This window comes from Babylonia areolata, chromosome 26 (assembly GCF_041734735.1).
Source record: "Babylonia areolata isolate BAREFJ2019XMU chromosome 26, ASM4173473v1, whole genome shotgun sequence".
Classification (NCBI taxonomy): domain Eukaryota; kingdom Metazoa; phylum Mollusca; class Gastropoda; order Neogastropoda; family Buccinidae; genus Babylonia; species Babylonia areolata.
The window spans coordinates 34,173,261-34,196,726 of NC_134901.1; the positions used below are offsets into that span (position 1 = coordinate 34,173,261).

Sequence of the window (23,466 nt, forward strand, 5' to 3'; positions counted from 1 at the left end):
TCTCTCTTAACAAACATATAACTAAAGCAAAAGCTGGAATTTTTGATATATTTAGAACCATGTGGAGTATTGGTGATGTAACTCCATCGCTTGTCTTCAAATTATTTGATACACAAATTAAACCCATGCTTTTATACGGGTCAGAGGTTTGGGGCTTGCTAAACGATTCACGCATTGAAAAGGCACATTTATTTGCTTTAAAAAAACTTCTTAATGTATCTCCAAAAACGCCAAACGACTATGGATAGATGCAAAAGTAAATTCAATTCGATATTGGCTACGTCTTACCAGAATGGAAAATAGTAGACTTCCTAAGAAATCATACAACATGCTTCTTAATATTCATGACAATGGTAAAGATTGCTGGGTCACGGATGTCCAGAGACATTTAACAATTTATGGTTTTGGGTTTGTTTGGCTTAATCAAGGGGTACAAGAGATTAACTGGTTTTTACGAGAATATAAAGAACGTATATCTAACTGCTGGTTTCAAGGGTGGAATGAAAGAATCAAGGAACGTGAAAGATATTCTGTGTACAGATTGTTCAAAACTGAATTATCTTTAGAACCTTACTTCGAAAGTATCAAAAATATTAAACTTCGAGACACATTCATTCGATTCAGGCTTGGCATATCTGACATAAAAACACATAAATTACGCTTTTCTTCTGACTATGGGGTAGATTTATCGTGTCCTTTGTGTAAATGCCGTTTGGAAGATGAAACGCATTTTCTGTCGATGTGCACAGCAACCGATGATTTAAGACAGAAATATTTTACAAAAGAAAACGTGAAGAAACTTAAAATACGTCCCATGGCGTTTTTGTGTGATGTGCAACATTCAAACAGCTTAGCAAAATTTATTTACCATAGCTTAAGACTGCGAAGGGACTCAGCGTAAATGATCTCACATACAAAGCTTCATTTCGAAAACCAATTCTTAGCATGCAAAATGCCATTCGATTTATGTTGCCACTGTTTAATTGATTCGTTGGTGGAAATGTATGTTAATCGATTGTGAAGATAGTTAAATTGACAAATGTTATTTGAATATTCTCTCTCTCTCTCTCTCTCTCTCTCTCTCTCTCTCTCCCCCTCCCTCTCTGTGACTACGTAATCGGGTCGATGGCCTCGGGTTACTTAGATATCAACCTCAGCAGTAGTCTACGATGATTGTGCGTATACATACCGTTAGATATTGTTTTGTCTTCCTTATGAAAAGCAATAGAATGTTGTGAAAAGTGTAGGAGGGAGGGAACGTTCGAAGGGGTGGGAGAGGGGGGGAGCGTGTTTTCCACGGTGATATGAGCATGTTGCTTAAGTCATTAAACCATTTGAATCTCTCTCTCTCTCTCTCTCTCTCTCTCTATATATATATATATATATATATATATATATATATATATATATATATATATATATATATATATATACAATTTCGGATACCGCAGATGTACCAAACTAAATCTTTTTGCCAAAAAACCAAAAGTACCCAAGCACATAGTAACTGAAGGCATGCTCTCGCTCAATGACTGACATCTATTACGTTGTGCGGAAACAAAATCCTTTATGTCTTGACCATTTTTGTTTACACACACACACACACACACACACACACACACACACACACACACACACACACACACACACACACACACACACAGAGAGAGAGAGAGAGAGAGAGGGGGGAGGGAGGGAGAGAGGGAGGAATGATGGGGAAAATGGAGTTATCAAGGTTCCTGACAAGCTCTTAGCGGCCTGTGCTGACGAGACATTTGCGAAGAACAATACATTGTCTGGGGATTCAAAAGGCTTGCTTTTGTCCCTCATACAGTGACATAGGATATGACTGTAATTAATGTGTGTGGGATGTGGGAAGTACTTCTGTGTGTGTGTGTGTGTGTGTGTGTGTGTGTGTGTGTGTGTGTGTGTGTGTGTGTGTGTGTGTGTGTGTGTGTGTCTTGTGTGTGTGTGTGTGTGTGTCTTGTGTGTGTGTGTGTGTGTGTGTGTGTGTGTGTCTTTGTGCGTGTGTGTGTGAGTGGTTGATGCCCATTGTGATAAAAACAAAATTATGTGAAAGATCTTCACTCCCCCCCTTCTTTCCCCCCCCCCCCCCCCCCCCACCCGCACCCCCCATACATACGCATGCATACATAGAGAGACAGAGGAAGAAAGAGACAGAGAGAGTTAAAGCTTTGATATTTTATTGCTTGTTTTACGTTTGTTTTAGCAATAACAAAATATTACCTCTAAATAACACACCCTCACAATAAAGTAATAATGGATACTATATTTTCTACGGAGAGAGAGAGAGAGAGAGAGAGAGAGAGAGAGAGAGAGACGGAGAGAGAGAAACGGAGAGAGAGAGATTACAACGACAAACATATGCACACACATCGTCACACACACCCACACACACACACACACACACACACACACACACACACACACACACAGGGAGACAGAGATCACACACACACACGCGCGCGCACACCGGCACAAACACACACACACACACACACACACACACACACACACACTGAGTAAGAAATAGACAGACAGGCAGACATACGGAGACAGAGACAGTGATGGACAGACAGACAGACACTGACACAACAGAGATAAAACATTGCAATGGTTCCTTGCATGAAGAATGTGTTCCTCAGTCCCTTCAGACGTGCAGGAATGCTTTCCATCCAGCACTGACACAACGCCACCAGGACAGACAACAATATACGTTTACCTTCAATGTTCCTTAAGGAACAACTTACACACATATACAAAAAGTGTGTGTGTGTGTGTGTGTGTGTGCGCGCCCGCGCGCGCGCGCGCGCGTGCGTGCGTCCGTACGTGCGTGTGCGTGTGTGTGTGTGTGTGTGTGTGTGTGAGTGCTAACATAAATCTTGTGAAACGGAGCGTGTACACTACTGATTACATAAGGAACCTGTAGAAGTGAGTGAACGTCTAGTAGAATATTTATTAAAATGTTGATATTGTGAAAAGTCGGATCAGAAAAGAAAAGAAGGAAAATGGAAGACATATGTGTGGAAATCGCACCTGAGGGCCAGTCTGCAAGAACACTGTCTCACATTGTAACAGCAAGCAAGAAATGGAGAGGGGTCGGTGTGGGAGGGTGTTGTGGTGGGGGTGGGGTGGAGGGGAAAGTCGCCAAACGGACAGAAAGGAAAACAACAAAATATTCCGTTTGCTGTCAGTCATATTTCCATAACGGTTTGCACTTCAGTGATGTAACACAGGAACACTGACATCAAATCAACTGATACGAATGCATGATATAATATACATACTGTACAAGTTGGCGAAATTGACCATCGTGACCAAAATGTCGCCATTCCTATCCATTTACGCTTTTTTTCTGTCAAAGAGCCCGCAAGGATTCTCAATAATAAATTGATATTGATTAGGCTAATGAGCATTTCATGGTGGAGCTATTGTTGACTATTCAGTTGCCGGCGTATATTTACTGCATCCAACGTATACTTTGCAAGTGAGAGTATCCTATCATCCTTTTCTGTCATCAGTGTGCTTAACCGTGTCCCGTAGCGACATATAAAACGGAAAAGACCTCAACAGGACGACAAACAGGAATGCCAGCTATATTCCCTCCTACACGGTCTTTGTATTTTTTTTGCTGCGGTCGCCATTTTAAGAAGAAAACAAGAGCAAGAGCGAGACTAGGGAGAGAGAGAGAACTTTAAATGAGGCAAGTGGAATAAGCCCGCATGTGTGTGTGTGTGTGTGTGTGTGTGTGTGTGTGTGTGTGTGTGTGTGTGTGTGTGTGTTTTAACTACCGTTACATCCGGCCTTCATATTAGGACACAAACTTTAAGTAAATGAAATCAATATATGAACAAAACTAACAAAGGGTACGTTGTAGCCTCAGTAAAAGTCACACACATGACATTCGGACACAAATACATGCATAAACATACACACGTATACTATGATCATAATCATAAAACATGTATACTTACTTGAAATATACACGCATATCATAACGATACTTTTTTTTTCTTAGTTATCTTTTTTCTTTTTTCTTTTTTTCATGTTTCAAATGCATCGAGAGAGAGTTGTGAGGAGTCGTGTGGGTGGGCCGGGGAAGAGAGACGTACAGGGGAGACCGATTAAATAATGGACTAGGTGGGTCTGGACTGAAGCCGTATGGCGGACTGACTATGCTCCGGAACAACCCGCGGATCGAGGATGTTTGCCGCTCTGCACGGAGAGCGGCTGCACGAGAGATGGCCCAAGGGGGACAATCTCTTGTCTTTCTTCTGTCCGTTCGATGAGCAGTCATCGGACTGTTGTCGACCATTTTTTCCATCGAAACTGAAGACGGGATCTGCAAAACACAACAGTTTAAAAACAACTGAAAAAAAACAAAAACAAAAACAAAAAAAAACAAAAAAAAACGACCGACTAACCAGAAAAAAGACCACCACCATTACCCCCTGGTCTGTAAAATAATTATTTGAGAGACACAAAGACACAATTTCCATCTGATCCATCATCAGTTTACCTTCAAATACAATATCTATCTATCTATCTGACATTGCAAAAATCAAGTTTCCTCAGTGGGTCACCGTTTGGGGTTGGGAACGAACTGAGTAGTACCATTGCAATGGTTTCAGGCTTTTGTACAACATTCCTGCTGATGCAATGTCATGCAGGTGTGTGAGACATTCTACAGTCGAGTATATATACATATATAGTTATATTAATATATAGGCCTGTATATTGTTTTTCCCATCCAGTCCTTCTCCGTTGATCACACACACAACACACACACATATGGTGACATTAAACAAGCAACGAACAAGAAAAAATAGATGAATAAATAAATCATGAATAAACATATATATATATATATATATATATATATATATATCATAGTATAATGAAGAAACGATCAACTTTTCATAATTAAATGAATGACAGTAGTGTCAGTGAAGTACTATCAGTGATACTGAAAAAAGATAGACCACGGACTTATAAAAAAATTAAATTCTATTTATAACTCCTGGGAGACAGACTGACTGATGGGCATTGTTTGAAGAAGGAACAGACGTCCGACAAATGAAGAGGCAAGGGAAGTCACTCCCATCATCGAACATGATAGCCGCGTGGAGCGAAAAGGAAAGTTGCACGTTGACACTGTGTACACGAACAGCTGTTTGCGTTCTGCAGTCATGGGGGTGAGATGTATTCTATTATTGTTTATTGTATTGTTTTGCTATGAGATTTTATACTCATGCCCACTGTTATAACGAGTTTCAGTTTTTTCTGTGAATGTGAAAATCTTCATTGTCATACTTTCTGGATCGACGAGAAAACATTAATATAGTATAGTATTGTATAGTATTTCACCTTAACTTAGGCCGCAAGGCCTTTTGCTGATCTTTTGATCAGAACTAAGTTGCCTAACTGTGGAGCTAATTCTAAACGATCTTTTAACCGTATCTAAACTTCGGCCGAGTCTAACTGAGTGGTGGTTGGAAATATTTCCATATGTGATTCAGTCTGATCTAACAGCAACTCAAACATGCAGGAGGTGTTATTCATTTATCATTGATTGTAGTGTCTCCGTATTACTATATGATCTATGACCATAGTCTAGTCTTGTGTGTATTTATTTATTTGATCATTGTCAGTGCTGTTACTATGTTACTGGTACTAAGTATTCCAAATGATAAACAGAACATCATATAAACGTGTTAGACTGTCACACACACACACACACACACACACACACACACACACACACACACACACACACACACACACACACACACACACACACACACACACACACACACACACATGGCAGTCACTTGAACTAGAAGCAATTAGCTGTTTTACTGACTGCCAGGTATGAAATGCAAATGTCTGACAGCTTATATTGAGTAAATAAAGTGAAGTGAAGTAAAACCATATACATGTATCATTGTAATTTGTTTGGGATAGTGGTCCTGAGAAAGTGGGATTGGTGTACTATGACTTAAACTAGGAGGCTATAAATTGCACTGGCTTTTAGGGCTGCAGCCTGGGGGTCACTGGCCTTTGGGAACTACCCCAACACTGTCTGCATGTCCTATAGCCCTCTTGGCCAAGAGCGTGTAACACACATTCTCGCTCATATAACTTGGACAGCAGTTGCTTCCTCTGCTGTTCTGATGGTCATAATCAGACACAACTATCATACAAGTATTCATACTGGTGTAAAATGTTGATATACATACAGTCTTTTTGAGGGGTTTTCTTATGGTGGACCTTTCATGGAAGGTTTGAGCATTCTTCCTTTCAAATACACTCTTTTCCCTCAATAGTTCACTTTCTACCTGTAAAACAACAGCGGCAACAGCACAATTGCACATATAGTTACACGCTCTCATCATACACCTTGCCATGACTCCCTTCTTACTCCCATACTCCCCCACCCCACCCCCCACTCTCCTAGCCACCATGCCCCCCACCCCCACATATGAATGAGTGTGATAAAGGCATTGAAAATTATATCTCAACAGCATTATGCACCTGTGTGATACAATCAGTATTTGCCAGGAATCATATAATCTTGAGAGATGTGTGATACAGGCCATATATATATCAAATCAAAGCTTGTTCCTTATAGCCCACAGGGGCCATTTCAGGGCTGTATGTGTATATACATCTAGTATAGATCTGTTAGGTGTGATGTGTTGAAAGATGAATCAGCATCAGACTGATGGCTGTGTCATGTTTTGCTTTCAGCCCAAGGGAAAGCAAGGCACAAGGGGACAGAAGCAGATTGTGGAGGAGAACAAAGCCACCCTCAGCTTCTACAGATATATACTGATAGCAGTCAATGTAAGAACTTGTTTTGTTTATGGAAGAATTTTTTTTAAGCATTACACTCTAGAAATAAATCACACATTAAATGCTAACTTACGCTTACAGCGTAGCTTTTGGCTGCCAATTGGCTGTCTTCATCAGTGCTCTACTGACGACTGATGAGAACATGAATTGAAAACAACAACATCAACAGACTGAAAGGCACAATTAGATTAGATCAGCACACATAATACTGACCTGGGTGACTGGAAAAAAAAAACGTGTAGGTGTGTGTGTGCATGTGCATGTGCATGCCTTGTGTGTGTACATATTATTATATTGTTATTGAGCTATTCATTGTATACAGTTGTAGAAGCAAATGATGTACATATATGTGTATAAATAACTTTTAACATTTTTCATGCGCTATTAAAAGAATAAAAGTTTCAGACTTTTATTCTTGTTTGAAATATTAACATTTCATTTGTAATCCAATGTATGAAATACATGTCTTGTAAAAATATTTGAATCACTGGTATAAACTTAACTGTGTATGTGTGTGTGTGTGTGTGTGTGTTTACAGGCAGTTTTCTTCTCAGTGTATTTTCTGCTGTTCTGGGATCAGTTCACTGCACTGCCCATGGTAAGTCACCAGTCCACACCCAGCACTGACACTGATGAAGATGTTGCTTTGTTCAGGAAAAGACACACATTGGAATATTTCAGTATCATACAGATTTCCATTTTGGCTTTTTCACAATTCTTTCTGTATGTTAAGCAGTCCCTGTATCCTGGCCGCAAAAATGAGTCACTCTGATACATAAAAATAGCAAGTTTTGGGGTGAAAATGTTGATGTGTTCATGTTAACAGAAGTAATGAACTTCATAGTTCTAAACAAGTTCCACACTGTCGGGAGTGAGATACTATCAAACAATACAGTTTGCCTTGTTTCTGTTGTTTATTTAGCTGCCCCATCTTGGAAGTGCACTCACGGAGTATCTGACTGGTCCCTTCAGTCCTGGAGTGGCAATCTCTGTTGCAGACCATGGATCAGAAAGTTGATCGAACTGTGTTGGCAGCAGATTGTGTCTTCTTGTGCCGCTTTTTCTGAACAAGTTGTGTGATTCTCTTTTTTTGGGCTGTCTTGATCCCTTCTTTCACAATCTGTCTCTGGCTGGTACTGTCATCAGGGATGTTTTCACACTTAATTGTCTTTCAGTGGCAGCAGAGTGGATTTTTTTTTGTTTTTTTGGTTGTTGTTTTTTTGTGGGGGTTTGTACATCACTGTAGCATTCTGCATAGCTTTGTAGCTTCTTCTTTTTGTACTGTATTTGTGGGCTGCAACTCCCATGTTTACTGGTATGTACAAGTGGGCTATTATGTGCATGACTTATTTTTTATCATGCCATGTAGGTAACTTTACTGTTTTCAGGGCTGTACGTATAAAAGGGTAGGATGAAACATGGCCATGTATGTAAAAGCCCACTCATTACTGAAGCCTATGAACAGGTAAAAAATTAAAAAAAAACAAAAAAAAAACCTGACAACTTCAAGAATGGACCTGTCAGCAGAGATGGAAGATGACATGTGGACGTTCACACCAGTGGCCTTTGTCTTCGTTACCTGGATAATTGGACTGGAATCACCACAGACCTGTGCATCCACCATGTCTTTCAGGTCATCTTGCATGTTTGAGACATGTAAGGCATCATCAGCAAACAGCTGTCCTCCAACACTAATGTGTCTGACTGTGGTTTTTGCACATAGGTTGAAAAGCTTGTCATCTGAACTATGCTGACAGGGTTGGTATTGGCATTTCTCTTGCAGCTGTCTTGAGTGAAATTATCATACCAACTATAGGTCTTCCTGGCTTGGAGTCACAATGGGATTTCAGGTTAATATGATTCCATTGACAATACAAAATATGATATGAGACCAATGAGCACCTTTCCATATCATGGAATACTATCCAACAGTTTCAGTTTCAGTTTCAAGGAGGTGTCAGAGTGTGCGGACTGATCCACAAGTGCGACACCACATCTGCTGTTAAAATGACAACAAGAAACAGTATGATATGCTGCTACACAGTTTAGTGTTACTTATATTTGTTGTACAAGCAAAATAAGCAAAACATGTAAGTGCTGTGATGCAGTGGTGTGTGTGGTGTGTGTGTGTGTGTGACAGACGATGTGGGTGGTGTCGGTGGCAGCGTCAGCAGGAGGCTACCAGTTTATGGCCAGCATGGGACGGCCCACCTTCAGTGAGGGGACACTGGTGGACTGCGGTGTGGACCTCAACATGGAGGCGGGCATGGCTGAGTCAGTCTTTCTCAGCATTTCTGGTGATGGTTTGATGAGCATAGAGAATGTATGAACTTTGTGTGCTGAGTTAGACTTTCTCATCAATTCTGATGATGGTTTGAAGAGCCTGGAGAGAATGTATGAAATGTGTGTGTGTGTGCTGATTCAGTCTTTCTCATCTTCTCTGGTGATGGGTTGAAGAGCATGGAGAGAATGTATGAAATGTGTGTGTGCTTAGTCTTTCTTAATTGCACATGCTGTTTTGGAGAGCATTGAGAGAATGTGTGAACTGTGTGTGTATAGGTATGGGTATGTGCCTGCCTATGTTATGTGTGCGTTTCTGTCTCTCTGTTTTTGTCAACCAGGAGAAGGAGGATGACATTTCCAAATTAGTTTTATTCATTGTTACATGTCTGAAGCTGTATGTATGGATATATCTGTATGCCATCATTTTATGTGTGGGTGTGCACAGTTTCTGTTTGTACGTGCTGTAAATGATATAAATGTATGGTTTATGAGTGAAGTATATGTAAATCTGGAAGTATCAATCACAATTGTCACCTGTTTGGACAGTGCATAATCCATAAATCCCTTTTCTTTCAGGCACCTGAAAGACCTTATTCTGCTGACCTCCATAGTTCAGACCCTGAGCCTTCTTTCAAATTACTTCTGGCTCTTGCTCTTGCTGGTGAGTAGTGGGAGTTTGTTCCTGTGATCCTGAAACTGAGCGTAAAAAAATGACACTTCTTCTTTTTTTTATTGTTATTATTATTAAACAAAATACACAGACAATATCAAAAATACACTGATAAAAAATACAGATAACATCAAGATGAGCTACATGAAATGTAAAGAACTTACTAATCATTTACTAACATGTGCTGTTAAGCATCATGAATGACTGAAGCCGTAACTAAAAAAAATGCCTGGTTTGGTGTTGGACTGATTCAGTGTTCACCAGTGATCAGGGTGCAGGGCCCCACTTCATCATGGTGTTGTGTCCTGGGGAAAGGCGCTTTGCTCCAGTTTTCCTCACTGCACCCAGGTGGGAACAGCTACCTGACTTTGTTGGGGAAGGTTAGAGTGGCGGAAGGAGAAGATTGGGCCCCGTCTTCCTATGCTGAGCCCTATGGATATAGATTCATTGCTCTGGTGGCTGTGAAAGGTTTTGAACCTTTAGCCCTTTGTTTTTCTCATGGAGTGGGTGATGGTCAGTGACCTGTTTCTGTGTGTGTCGTCAGGTGCCGGGGTGAGGACTGTAATGCTGTGAGTGATGGTCAGTGACCTGTTTCTGTGTGTGTGTGTGTGTCGTCAGGTGCCAGGGTGAGGACTGTAATGCTGTGAGTGTTGGTCAGTGACCTGTTTCTGTGTGTGTCGTCAGGTGCCAGGGTGAGGACTGTAATGCTGTGAGTCATGGTCAGTGACCTGTTTCTGTGTGTGTGTGTGTGTGTGTTGTCAGGTGCCGGGGCGAGGACTGTAATGCTGTGAGTCATGGTCAGTGACCTGTTTCTGTGTGTGTGTGTGTTGTCAGGTGCCGGGGCGAGGACTGTACATGCTGTGGGTGAACATTCTTGGGCCCTGGTTCTTTGCCGAGGCCCCCGAACAGCCTGTCGACGACAAGAAAGCCAAGAAGATGGAGAGGAAAATGAAACGGCTTCAACGATAATGATGGTGGCACCGGTGGTGACTGTCGCTGTGTGGCACAGAGACTGACATGCTCTTTTTGGATGTTTCCTATGTTTTATCTATGAAAGGCTGGTTGATTTTTGTTTGTTTGTTTGTTTTTCTTGGTATAAATACAGTCTTGAGACTGACATGTTCTTTTTGCATGTTTCACATGTTTTATCTATGGAAGGCTGGTTGATTTGTTTATTTGTATGGATACAGTCTTGGAAACAGATCTGTTTCTTTTTTCTTTTGATTGATTTATTTGTTGGAGAATGATTTATTGATACATGATCTTTATTTGTTTGCATGAAATACAGCCTTAAAACAGATATATCTTAAAAGTAGAAGTAAAAGTACAACTATAGACCTACATATTTGTGTATTTTGGAAGAGGAAATTTGACTTTTCTTTCAATCATAATACATGGATTTTACCTAGGAAAGCAACAAAAGAAGTACGCTTACATGAATTGCAGTGGAAAATAAGTCATAATATATACCCAACAAACATTATTCTAAAAAAAATGGAAGTAGTAGACACAGAAAATTGTTACTACTGTCCTGGTAAAATTGATTTTATTGAACATTTTTTCTATGAGTGCTCATCTGTGAAAATACTTTGGAAAAACATAGAAAATTTGATACTTAGAAATACTGGTAAGTGTATGAAATTACATCCCACAGACGTTTTATTTGGAATTCAGGATGATAGATATAGCAAACATGACCTTATAAAAATAAATCATATTATTTTGATAGGTAAAATGTGTATCAGTATTGCTAAAAAAACAAAAAGACTGTCTATTTTACAACTGATCTTTGAACAGCAATTCAGTATTAGACATCGATATATTATATAATACCTTATGAATCTTAAAGAAAAGGGAAACAAATCTATATGTAAGTGGGGGAAAAAAAACGACATAGTTATGGAATTCAGGGTATTGCTTTTGATTTTTGTCACGGTTTTTGTGTGCGTGTGTGTGCGTGTGTGTGTGTGTGATTGCTTAGGTTCACTGTATCCTTTTTGTTGCTGTTATTTTGTTCCTTTCCTTTTTTTTCTTTTTTTTTCTTTATATAAATAAAACGATGGTCGACCCAAGAAAGTCCGGGTAAAAAAAAAAAAACAAAAAAAAAACCAGATATGTTTTTAATTGATCTGTTTATCAAAAAAAAGAAAGTTTTACTGATCTGTTGATTGATTTACATTTATTTACTTGCCTGTGAATGGTTTATTAATTTTTGTATAAGAACATTGTGTTAAAACAGATATGCTCTTAATTGTTTATTCATTTGTAAATGTTTTAATATTTTATTTATTCACATTTGTTATATCTGTTTTTTTTATTCATTCAATCATGTATTTATTTGTTTCATTTTTGGCAGTTGTTTTTTTTAATATTTGTTCATCTCTTACTACGGTGCATTCTCATGTGATTTTTACATAGGAATATCTGCTTGAATTTCTACTGGTAAAATCTGGCACTGCATGAAGGAAAGCACACTGCGACTGTTGTAACGATTTGAGTTGTGGTTTTCCTGCCACTCTTATTGTCCTCAGCTCTCTCCACACCCCTGCAGTCTCAGAACTTGAACTGCACAGCTTCATCACAGCAGTTTCTGCCAGTGGTGAAGAAATAACGGCATACAGTTTTGAGTGTTGCACATGACAACATTGCTGTGCAGCTTTTGAAGATCTCTGACAGCGGGCCCAGTGCTGTGGGTCTGTGCATTGGTTAGGCACCCTCCCCCCCCCCCCCCCACGCCCCCATGCCTTGAAGAAGAAAAAGTGCAGCATATATGGATCAGACCACACTCTTTGATGCCTCCGAGAAACTGAAACTGAAACTGTTGATGAAAATGTTAAGAGCTATGAATGTGCAGAATGATCACCACATGATATCTTGAGTAACTTGTGTAGTATCATTTGTGTGATGTGGGAAACCATATATCTTTGTGCAAAGACTTTTGTGGAGAGCAAAATTTTGATATTAAAATTTGCACAATTTCTTCTATTTAAAAAAAAAAAGTAAAAGACAGCAGTAAATGCTGTTTATTACTGCTTGCATATTCTTGTTCACAGAACTGCTTGCAGACCTTGTTCACAGAACTGCTTGCAGACCTTGTTCACAGAACTGCTTGCAGACCCTTGTTCACAGAACTGCTTGCAGACCTTGTTCACAGAACTGCTTGCATATTCTTGTTCACAGAACTGCTTGCAGACCTTGTTCACAGAACTGCTTGCAGACCTTGTTCACAGAACTGCTTGCAGACCCTTGTCCACCAGGGCTGGGTTGGATGAGTGGTCTTAGCAGTGCTAAATTTGCATAGCTGAAAGATTTCCCCCCTATGTCTATGCTAGTTTCATAGATTTAGGACAAATCTGAATGCAAAGCAAACTTAGCTCTGGTAAGACCGCTCATGCAATCCAGCCCAGGACGCTGACTGTGGGCTTGGGTTCCCCATGTTTCCTTTTTACCCCCGAAAGCAGAATATGGCTGCCTACATGGCAGTGTAAAAACGGTCATACGTGTAAAAGCCCACTCGTGTACATAGGACTGCACGTGGGAGTTGCAGCCCACAAAGGCAGAAGAAGTTGTTTCCTTTTTGTAGTTTGGTTCCTTGGAACTAACAAGTCATTGGTGGAGGTCACAAAAAAAAACACCAAAAAATGTAATTCTAGTCTTCTCATGGTGAGTGTTTCCATGGAAACTGTTTCTCAGATTTTTTAAAAATTTGTATAAAACAGTTTTGCTGTGATGCAAAGACAAAATAATTTGCTGATAAAGAGTTCATCAATTTCTGTGTGTATGTATGTGTGTGTGTGCCTGCATGTTTGTGTGTGTCTGTGTCTGTATGCTCTTGTGTGATGGACAGAGAGATTGAGAAATACGACAGAGAGAGAAGGAAGGGGGACATGGGGGAAGTACCATATTAGTCTTCCATGTTAATTATTTATTCTTAAGAAATATATATATATATATATTTGTTTTCATATGCAATTTGTCTCACAGTTAATTTTGAAGCATTATCCTTTTTCTGATTTTTCTGCAGGAAGATTCATTGTTGTCATGTTTTAATTCTAAAATGAAATCAAATATCTGATGTTATGCTGGTGAGTAGATTTGCTGGCATTACCACAGGTTTTTGCTCATGAGAATTATAGTGATGTTAAAAGAAAGTTTAATGATCACTGACGTTAAAAAGTAAAACTTAAAGGCAGCATTTTGAAGGCACATCACATCAGCAAGCTTTTGGATGATGGTATTGAAATTGAACTTTTCATGGTGTTTTTATTTCATGTTGATCGTGTAAAACCTGTGAGATAGTTTTGGTTGATGCCAATTTGTTGTTTTGATTGATTGATAGATTGATATGGATACTTACTGTAGTGTCTGTCCTCAGTCAGAGACCAAGCTGTACACACACAGATTTATTTGCTGTACTCATCATACATTTACACACACACACGGACATGCACATGCACACACACGCATGTATATTAGAGTGGATTTTACTGCATAATTTTGCTAGGGACAATTCTCTTGTTGCTGTGGGTTATGTGCATTAAGTGCATACTGCACGCAGGACTTTGCTTTATCATCTCATCCAAATGACTAGTGTCCACACCACCACTCAAGGTCAAGTGGAGGGGGAGGAAATTCTGGTATGTGTGGGATTCAGCCCTGTATGCTCAGATTCTCTCGCTTCCTATGTGGATGTGGACGCGTTACCACAAGGCCACAATGACGTTGCATTAACCATCGCATTATTTGTATTAATTTGTTGGTGAAGGGGTTGTTTCTTTACGTGTATTGTTCAGTGTGTTTTTATATTTCAAGTTGATGGTACAATAATCAAATGTGCAAGGTGATATTTGATGATATGAGATTGTTGCCCATGTTATTCTTGGTGGTGGCATTGTTTCTGTAGTTGGTAGTTCCCATGGTCTTCTTCACATTATCACCATCTGGTATTTGAACTTGGGAATTTAGTGATAAAACTGTCAATGTACCAAACTTATTTCTTAGATTTTGCTGAAATATTACAAATAAAACCCCAGTATGTATAAAAAGAAAAATGGAATGTTTCATTCTATAGGAAATTAACAAACATTGAGGCCAGGAGATGAAATGATTAACAAATAGTAAAGAGTGGTGACTCTCTCCATTCACAAGGTACACAACTTCAAGTCAGTGCTGCTTACGCTACCAATTCAGCTAGCACACAGGTAAATAAAAGGTACATTGGAACAAACCCAGACACTTCCTCATTCATTCTATGGAAACAGACGTATTTCTGCACATGATCCCACCCCCACCCTCTGTGGAATGCCAGGGGTCTTTCAGTGTAGATAGCAGGGTGCGGGTGGGAAGCCGGGGGGCAGGGGGGGGGGGGGCTTGGGGGGGGGAGGAAGAAGGAGAGGTAGCAGGGTTCGGAAGGGTGGGTGTATGTGTGGTGGAGGGGAGGGGGGAAAGAAGGCTCGGAAGGGTGGGTGTATGTGTGGTGGAGGGGAGGGGGGAAAGAAGGCTCGGAAGGGTGGGTGTATGTGTGGTGGAGGGGAGGGGGGAAAGAAGGCTCGGAAGGGTGGGTGTATGTGTGGTGGAGGGGAGGGGGGAAAGAAGGCTCGGAAGGGTGGGTGTATGTGTGGTGGAGGGGAGGGGGGAAAGAAGGCTCGGAAGGGTGGGTGTATGTGTGGTGGAGGGGAGGGGGGAAAGAAGGCTCGGAAGGGTGGGTGTATGTGTGGTGGAGGGGAGGGGGGAAAGAAGGCTCGGAAGGGTGGGTGTATGTATGGGGTGTGTGTGTGTGCGGGGGGGTGGGGGGGGGGTGCGGGAGGTGGATGAAGGAAGAAGGGGAGGAAAGAGGGTTCGGAAGGGTGGGTGTATGTGTGTTGGGGGACGCGGGGTGGGTATGGGGAGATGGTGGGGGGGTAGGGGGGGGGGGGGCACGGAAACAAAACCGGATAACATTTCGCCATTGCAACCAGTGATGTCAGTGAGATTATGATATACAATGACGGCAAGTGCACATAAAAGCCACAATGTGTAGCCTTACGCCTGCAGGCTTTGAGATAAGAAAACCATGCATACAGTCCGACGCACGCACTCGACTCTAGGAAACGATCACGAAGAGGGATTGAATCACTCACACACACACACAAACGCACACACATGTACGGGGGCGCGCGCGCACACACACATACACAACACACATGTACACACACACACAACACTCATGTACACATATACACATGCACACACACATGTACACAAACACACACACACACATGTACACACACACACAACACACACACACATGTACACACACACACACATGTACACACACATAAACACACACACACACACATGTACACACACACACACAAACACACATGTACACACAAACATGTACACACACACACATGTACACACAACACACACACATACAAACACACATGTACACACAAACACACATGTACACACACACGTACACACAACACAAACACACACATGTACACACAACACACACATGTACACACACATGCACACACACACACACACACACCACTTTTGTTCCACATTGTGCACACATGTACACACACACACAACACACACACGTACACACAACACACACAAAAACACACACATGTACACACAAACACACATATACACACACACATGTACACACACACACATGTACACACAACACACACACAAACACACACATGTACACACAACACACACACACACAAACACACATGTACACACACACACACACATGTACACACAACACACACACAAACACACACATGTACACACAAACACACACACACACACACACACACCACTTTCGTTCCACATTGTGCAGCCTGTCACCCTCATTCCCATGCACGTAGGGCCCTCCAGCGCTGCACTCCCATGAAGTCGGACATGTTTAATTTTGAGCAATACTAACATTCTTTGTATCCACCACCCAAATGAAACCGGCTGGTCCCACACCCACACTTCCACAAAACGCCAGGAAAATCCGCCTACAATGCTTTGCAGGATCCTGCAGACAGACAGACAGATAGATAGACGGACGCAATAGCCGAGTGCTTTCAGCGTTGGACTTTTCAATTTGAGGGTCCCGGATTCGAATCTCAGTAACAGCGCCTGGTGGGTAAAGGGTGATTTTTTTTTTCGATCTCCCAGGTCAACATAATTATGTGCAGACCTGCTTGTGCCTGAGCCCCCTTCGTGTGTATACGCAAGCAGATCAGTTACGCACGTTAAAGATCCTGTGATCCATATCAGCGTATGGTGGGTTATGGAAACAAGAACATACCCAGCATGCACACCCCAGTAAACGGAGTATGGCTGCCAACATGGCGGGGTAAAAAAACGGCCATAGACTTAAAAGCCCACTCGTGTACATATGAGCTGTGAACGTGGAAGTTGCAGGCCAGTGAAAGAAGAAGACAGACAGACAGACGTAATCGGTGTAAACACGCCACCTCCCTTACAAAGTTAGGCCATATATATATTGCGATGGTTTGTAAACAAGTCTCCAGCGACGTGCCAGCAAGGTAATCACGATACAGGTTTTTGTTAAGTTTTGGGTCGTGTCAAGGACAGCCTTCACCTTCTCTGCACCCTCTCTCCCCTCTCCCCCCCCCCTCTCTGTCCTCTCTCTCTCTCTCTCTCTTTCTGATTCTCTCTCTCTCTTTCTGACTCTCTCTCTCTATATATATATTTATTTATTTCTGATTCTCTCTCTCTCTCTCTCTCTCTCACACACACACACACACACACACACACACACCTCTCACCCCCTTCCACCACACTCCCTGTCGTGCTGATCAACGTCTTCCTCTCCAACCCCTCTCCCCCCACCCCCCAACCCTCCAGCCCCCCCCCCCCCCCCCCCCCCCCCCCCCCCCCCGTCCGTCCCTCCTCCCTCCAGGTTGAACAGGAAGATCCGGGTTTTTTGTGCGACGACAACACGGGTATAGCGAGCTGCGTTTACGGGCAGACCGCCGTCTCTGAGTCACAAACAGCTGTCGCCGATGATTCATTTTCATTTTTTAAACTTCTTTCTTTTCTTTTTTTTCTTTTTTTTTTTTTTATTTTTTATTAATTCAGATTTTACATGTCAACAAACTTACATACATGCACTGATGCATACATGCATTCATACATACATAGTAATAAGAACAAGAAAAGATACTGATAATACTCATGAAAAAGATATACAAGACAAACGGAATAGCAACTGTGTACTATTTCAATTAAAATAAGAAGGAAAAACAGAAGAAGAAGAAGAGGAAACAAAAAGCAGAGAACAGACAAAAAACGGAATGATGGTAGATAAATCAGTTTTATCATTTTCTATCTTATTTTATGCTATTTTATTTCATAATTATTACCTGCGTGGATGCGTGTCTACCTGTTTTACGTTACTAACATGCCAATGAATATGACAGTCCAGTGAGATTCTGGCTCGGTACAATAAAGTTCCAGCCACCTGCAACAATAGCAATTTTCGGAATATTTCATCCTTCATCGTTTGCTCGGAACTCCGGTTCATCCCTGTTCGGATCGTGAATATTATTTATTATCTGTTTGTCATCGTGCAGTTTTTGACAACAGATTGGTGTGATTCCTCCTTTTGTCTGTTTAGCGTGTGTGTGTGTGTGTGTGTGTGTGTGTGTGTGTGTGTGTGAAGATAGAACTGACAACACACAAGAAAATAACAAATCTGGCAAATCATCTAGCTGTTCAGAACAGTCAACACCATTACGGAAACATATCAGCTCACAGCAGTCTGCATCTGATCAAACATCAAGCTGTTCAGAACAATCAACACCATCCTGCAAAACCCCTGTCAATACACGTCAACCAACATTTGTGAAGACCAACTCCAATCAGAGAAAAGAATCAATCTCACCAGTGTCTGCAATTTCCGATCCTTCTGATTTTGTACTTGGAAGTATAATCACGTTTTTGGAAAACCTTTCTTATCAGTTTGTCAGCATCATGAAAACCATAACGGGCGTCATGACGTCCTCAATCTCTGAACTGAAATCAATATTGTCAAATTGCCGTGTGAATTCCAAATGAATGTATGTAAGGTAAATGTGTCTTTATTTTTTCTTTTCCTGAAGTACATTAGACAGATACTCTTTATTCTATGTATCTATTCACTTATGCAGACAGCAGGATGTAATGATGATGGGTGTGGCGCAGGCCTATTTCGCTTTTTGCAATGGAACTGTAGAAGTAAATGTAATTTTGACTATCTGATCCATTTTCTGCAAGATCACAACTATCATATAATTGCCCTCCAGTCCCTCAATTGTTATAAAAGCAATCTCCCTAAGTTAGAGGGTTACTTCTACCCTCCAGTTATTGATGAAACAGAGCGCAAAGGAAAAGTTAAAGTTGCAACCTATATTTCAGATTCAATCATATATAAAGCTAGAAAACCACCATGTTATAGTATAGACAAACGTTTGTATTCTTCAACTATAGAGCTTTCTGTCTTAGATAAAACATTAATTGTAGTTAACTGTTACTACCCTGATGGAGTTTCAAGAGGTGAAGCTGACTGGTTAATGGATTTAGATTTATCCCATAGCTGGATAATTCTAGGGGATTTTAATGCGCACCATGCCTTGTGGTCGGACAAAAATTGCGAATTCACAACCAACAATGAATATCTAGCGAATACCATAGTTCATTCTAACTTAACTATATTAAATGATGGTTCAATAACAAGAATCGCTGATCGGGCAGATCAAAAAAATTCTTCAATAGACATCTCTTTGGTGTCGACTGATATAAATCCATACTGTGAATGGCAAGTTCTCAAAACACCACTGGGGAGTGACCACCTTCCAGTTGAAATGGTATTATCTGTAAAACATGAGATCATAATTAAAGATAATATGGGGTTGAAATATAATGAAAAGAAAGCAAACTGGGATCTGTTTGGTAATATGCTGGCTTATTACTCTGCTGATTTAAATTTCAACACTGATGTTACATCACAAGAAGATTTAGAAATTTGTTATCGGTCTCTAAGGAATGTTATTCTGAAGGCTGCTGATGGTTCAATTCCAAAAGTAAAGTATATAGCCAATCCAAAACGGTCTGGTAATCCTTGGTGGAACAGCTCATGTGAAATAGCAGTCAATAAGAAAACAGAGGCTTTCAAAAACTGGCATAGGTATCGAAAAATCGAATCCAAAGAAAGAGTATCAGAACTGCACAACAAGTATAAACAGGCTAATAGTTTTAGTAATAAAACAGTGGCTGCTGCCAAAAAGATGTACTACACAAATCTGATTAACGACTGTACTAGCAACCCAACTGCCTCTTCAAAACTGTGGGGAGAAATAAAGCAAATAAAGGGTGTCTATAATCTTCCTGATCCTCCTTTGTATGAAAATGATATTGTGTATAAAACTAGGGAAGAGAAAGCCGAGTTATTTGCGGATACATTCGCAAAAATGAGTCAGACAGAATACTTGCCATCCTATGAGCAAAAGAGAAGGAAACAGTTTGAAGATATGAACTGCCCCTGTGAAATGGATAAGAATGATAGCAGTGCATCTTACATTAATGCAGACCTAACGCTGGGGGATCTATACCGTGCTCTCAATGCTGTTAAGTCAGGGAAAGTTGCGACAGGCTCAGATCCAATATCGTACAACATGATCAGACATTTTCCAAATATCTTTTTAAAAAGAGTGTTAGATTTTTTTCAGATTTGCTGGAATTCTGGTATCCTTCCAACTGATTGGAAGAAAGCAACCATAGTACCTATTCACAAACAAGGAAAACCTAAATCTAGCCCTTCCAGTTACCGACCTGTTTCGTTAACTCCCCATCTTGGGAAGGTTTTTGAGAGAATTTTGAAAACTAGATTAGAACACTTTCTGGAGAAGAAAGGAATTTTACCTACTTTCCAGGCTGGTTTTAGAAGAGGTAGGGGTGTTACTGATCATGTCGTCCATCTAACTTCTCATGTTAAGAAGGCACTCGCAAAGCGTCACTCCACGGTCGCAACTTTCTTTGATATTCATAGAGCCTATGACTCTGTGTGGCACTATAAATTGATTCATAAAGCAAATACAGTAGGGTTGGGAGGTCGATTTCTAAAATTTCTTAAGTCATTCTTATCCCAGAGGACATTCCAGGTGAGATTAGGGGGTATATTATCCAGATCAAGGTCCGTCAATATGGGTGTTCCCCAGGGAAGTGTGATTTCTCCCACTCTGTTTTCACTAATGCTTTATGATATGAAAAATATCAACACAAATGGTGCCACATTAGTAGCTTATGCAGATGACATAGCTCTCTGGAAGAATGTAAACTGTAATATTACAAAAAATACATCAAAACGAAATAAAATTATTAACCATTTTCAAGATGCCATCGACAACATTGTGGAATATATGAAAGAAAGTGGTTTTCTCCTGTCTGCTGAAAAGACTGTTTTCGTCATATTTACTAAAAAGTTGATTGAATGTGAAGGTAGGGATGCTATTAAAATACAGGTAAATGACACTATCATATATCCGAATAAACAGGTGAAATTTCTCGGTGTTATCTTCCATTATAAACTTTTTTGGACTAAGCATATAAACTACCTTATTGAGAAAGCGAGGAAGAAAATAGCTCTATTACGTGTGCTTTCTGGAATCCCTGTTATAAATTGTGGCAATAATCTGATCAATGCTGCAATGGGACTAGTCCGCTCAATTATATCATATGGTCAGGAAATCTATTTCACTGCTTCAAACTCTGATCTTCATAAACTGACAAGTATTGATTCCTTAGCTTTTAAGATTGCACTTGGGTTACCGCGATGGGCTTCAATCGACAAAACATACAAAGAAGCTGGTGTTTTGCCATTACCTGAACACAGGAAATTATGTGCCTGTAACTACATGGTAAGGGCTAGAGCTGTTCCAAATTCGGTTGTCTCTGAAATTGATGAAGAAATGTACATCTGTAGAGAAATTCGTAACAAAGCTGTATACACGTCCTTGTTCGATTTTACTAAGTCAGTCTTTGAGAGTTGCAGTCTGCCTCTTTCCCAGATTGCGAAAATTCCGCATTGTTTTCATCCGCCTTGGCTGACTGAGCAAGCAAATATTATTTTTACATATGGACAATTAAAAAAGAGTGACAGTCCACTCATTATTGCCTCTCGGGCCAAAGAACTAATTAATACACGTTTCAAATATTACCTCCGTGTTTTCACAGATGGATCAATTAGTAGTAACTCTGAAGTTGGAGCCGCTTTTGTAATCCCCGAGCTTAACTCTCTCCATACGAACGGCGAAAGAGACGACGTTAACAGCGTTTCACCCCAGTTACCATCATCAAAATATTGCAAGCGGAAGGCTCTTATACTGAAGAGGTGAATGTTGACAAAGAATACCACAATTCTGACGACGGAAGCTAAAGGCTGGGTCATTCAGACACCCACTGGACATCCGAGGGGTCTGTGTTGAGGAGAAGAGAGGACTGGCCGTACTGAGTGAGTTAACATTAAAAAGAGATTCCACTTAACTAAAGGTTGTTCAATTTTTACTGCTGAATTGTTTGCAATTCTGATGGCTTTCACCTTTTTTAGTGATATGCCTCTTGTGCCTGCAAAAATCCTTATACTGTCTGATTCAAAATCAGCATTGATGGCTTTAAATAATCAATCTTCATCTGAACGAGCAGATATTATGTACGAAATTTTGTATTTAATCCACCAGTTAATTATGCGAGGCTCCGACATTTCACTCTTGTGGGTTCCTGGACATTCTAATCTTCGTGGCAACGAAATGGCCGATTTTTGTACCAAGGAAGCGGCATCGAACAATTCAGATTCAATCACTCACAATATTCCTATTTCTGTTTCTGAAGCTTGTACTATTCTCTCAACATATATCTGGAATTTCAGACAGAAACAGTTCTTAGAAAACTCAAAAAAGAAGCTTTGGTGGGATCTCTCTCTTCCAACAAGAAAAGGCACTAACCCCCCAGGATCAATTTCCACAAGAAACTTGACACACAGGCTAAGAACTAATGCATGGTTATGCAGATTTTTGAAACCGTCACCACTATGTATTTGTGGTAAGACCCTTGACATCCCACATTTTTTGCTCGAATGTCCAGATACACATTTACATTTCAAACCCCTTCATGATATGATTACAGCCTTTAATCTTCCATTAGTCATGTCCAGTGTTTTTCACCCTAGCAAAGAAAATGGTTGGTCTCTGACAAAAACCGCAGTTGACCTAATTAAAAGCCATCCAATTGGTCGGTTTTTCTAATTTGTTTCATCCCCTTTCTGTTGCAGAGGTTCCCCTCTGTTTTATTTAATCCAAAGTAGTGTTTCGTTTTGGGTGATAGCGTCAGATTTACTTGTAGAGCAAAGTTCCCATTATTCTAATTAGTGGAACTGTTCGACCCTAACATGTAATATGTCGTCTTGATTACATTACGAAACCTTAATTTGATGAGAAAGAGTGAGAGACAATGTGAATGTGTGTGTGTGTGTGTGTGTGTGTGTGTGTGTGTGTGTGTGTGTGTGAGGGTGTATGAGTGAGTGGGCAGGGGAATGAGGTAGGGGAATTATAATGGGCATTTGTGTGCATGCATGGATGTATGTAGAGAGA

The 23,466-nt window shown here is 40.5% G+C and overlaps 1 protein-coding gene across 2 annotated transcripts; it reads left to right on the forward strand.

Annotated features, from left to right (window-relative positions):
* The first annotated feature begins 5,134 nt into the window (after positions 1-5,134).
* LOC143300256 (transmembrane protein 208-like) lies at positions 5,135-13,600 on the forward strand. Of its 2 annotated transcripts, none has more exons than XM_076613847.1 (6): positions 5,135-5,216; positions 6,772-6,867; positions 7,415-7,474; positions 9,017-9,150; positions 9,736-9,820; positions 10,664-13,600. In XM_076613847.1, exons 1-6 carry the CDS (start codon positions 5,211-5,213, stop codon positions 10,796-10,798), a joined length of 516 nt encoding a protein of 171 aa, XP_076469962.1. In that variant the 5' UTR covers positions 5,135-5,210; the 3' UTR covers positions 10,799-13,600. The 2 variants fall into 2 exon arrangements, with proteins under 2 accessions (XP_076469962.1, XP_076469961.1); XM_076613846.1 differs by lacking the exon at positions 5,135-5,216 and adding an exon at positions 5,389-5,572.
* Positions 13,601-23,466: the final 9,866 nt, after the last annotated feature.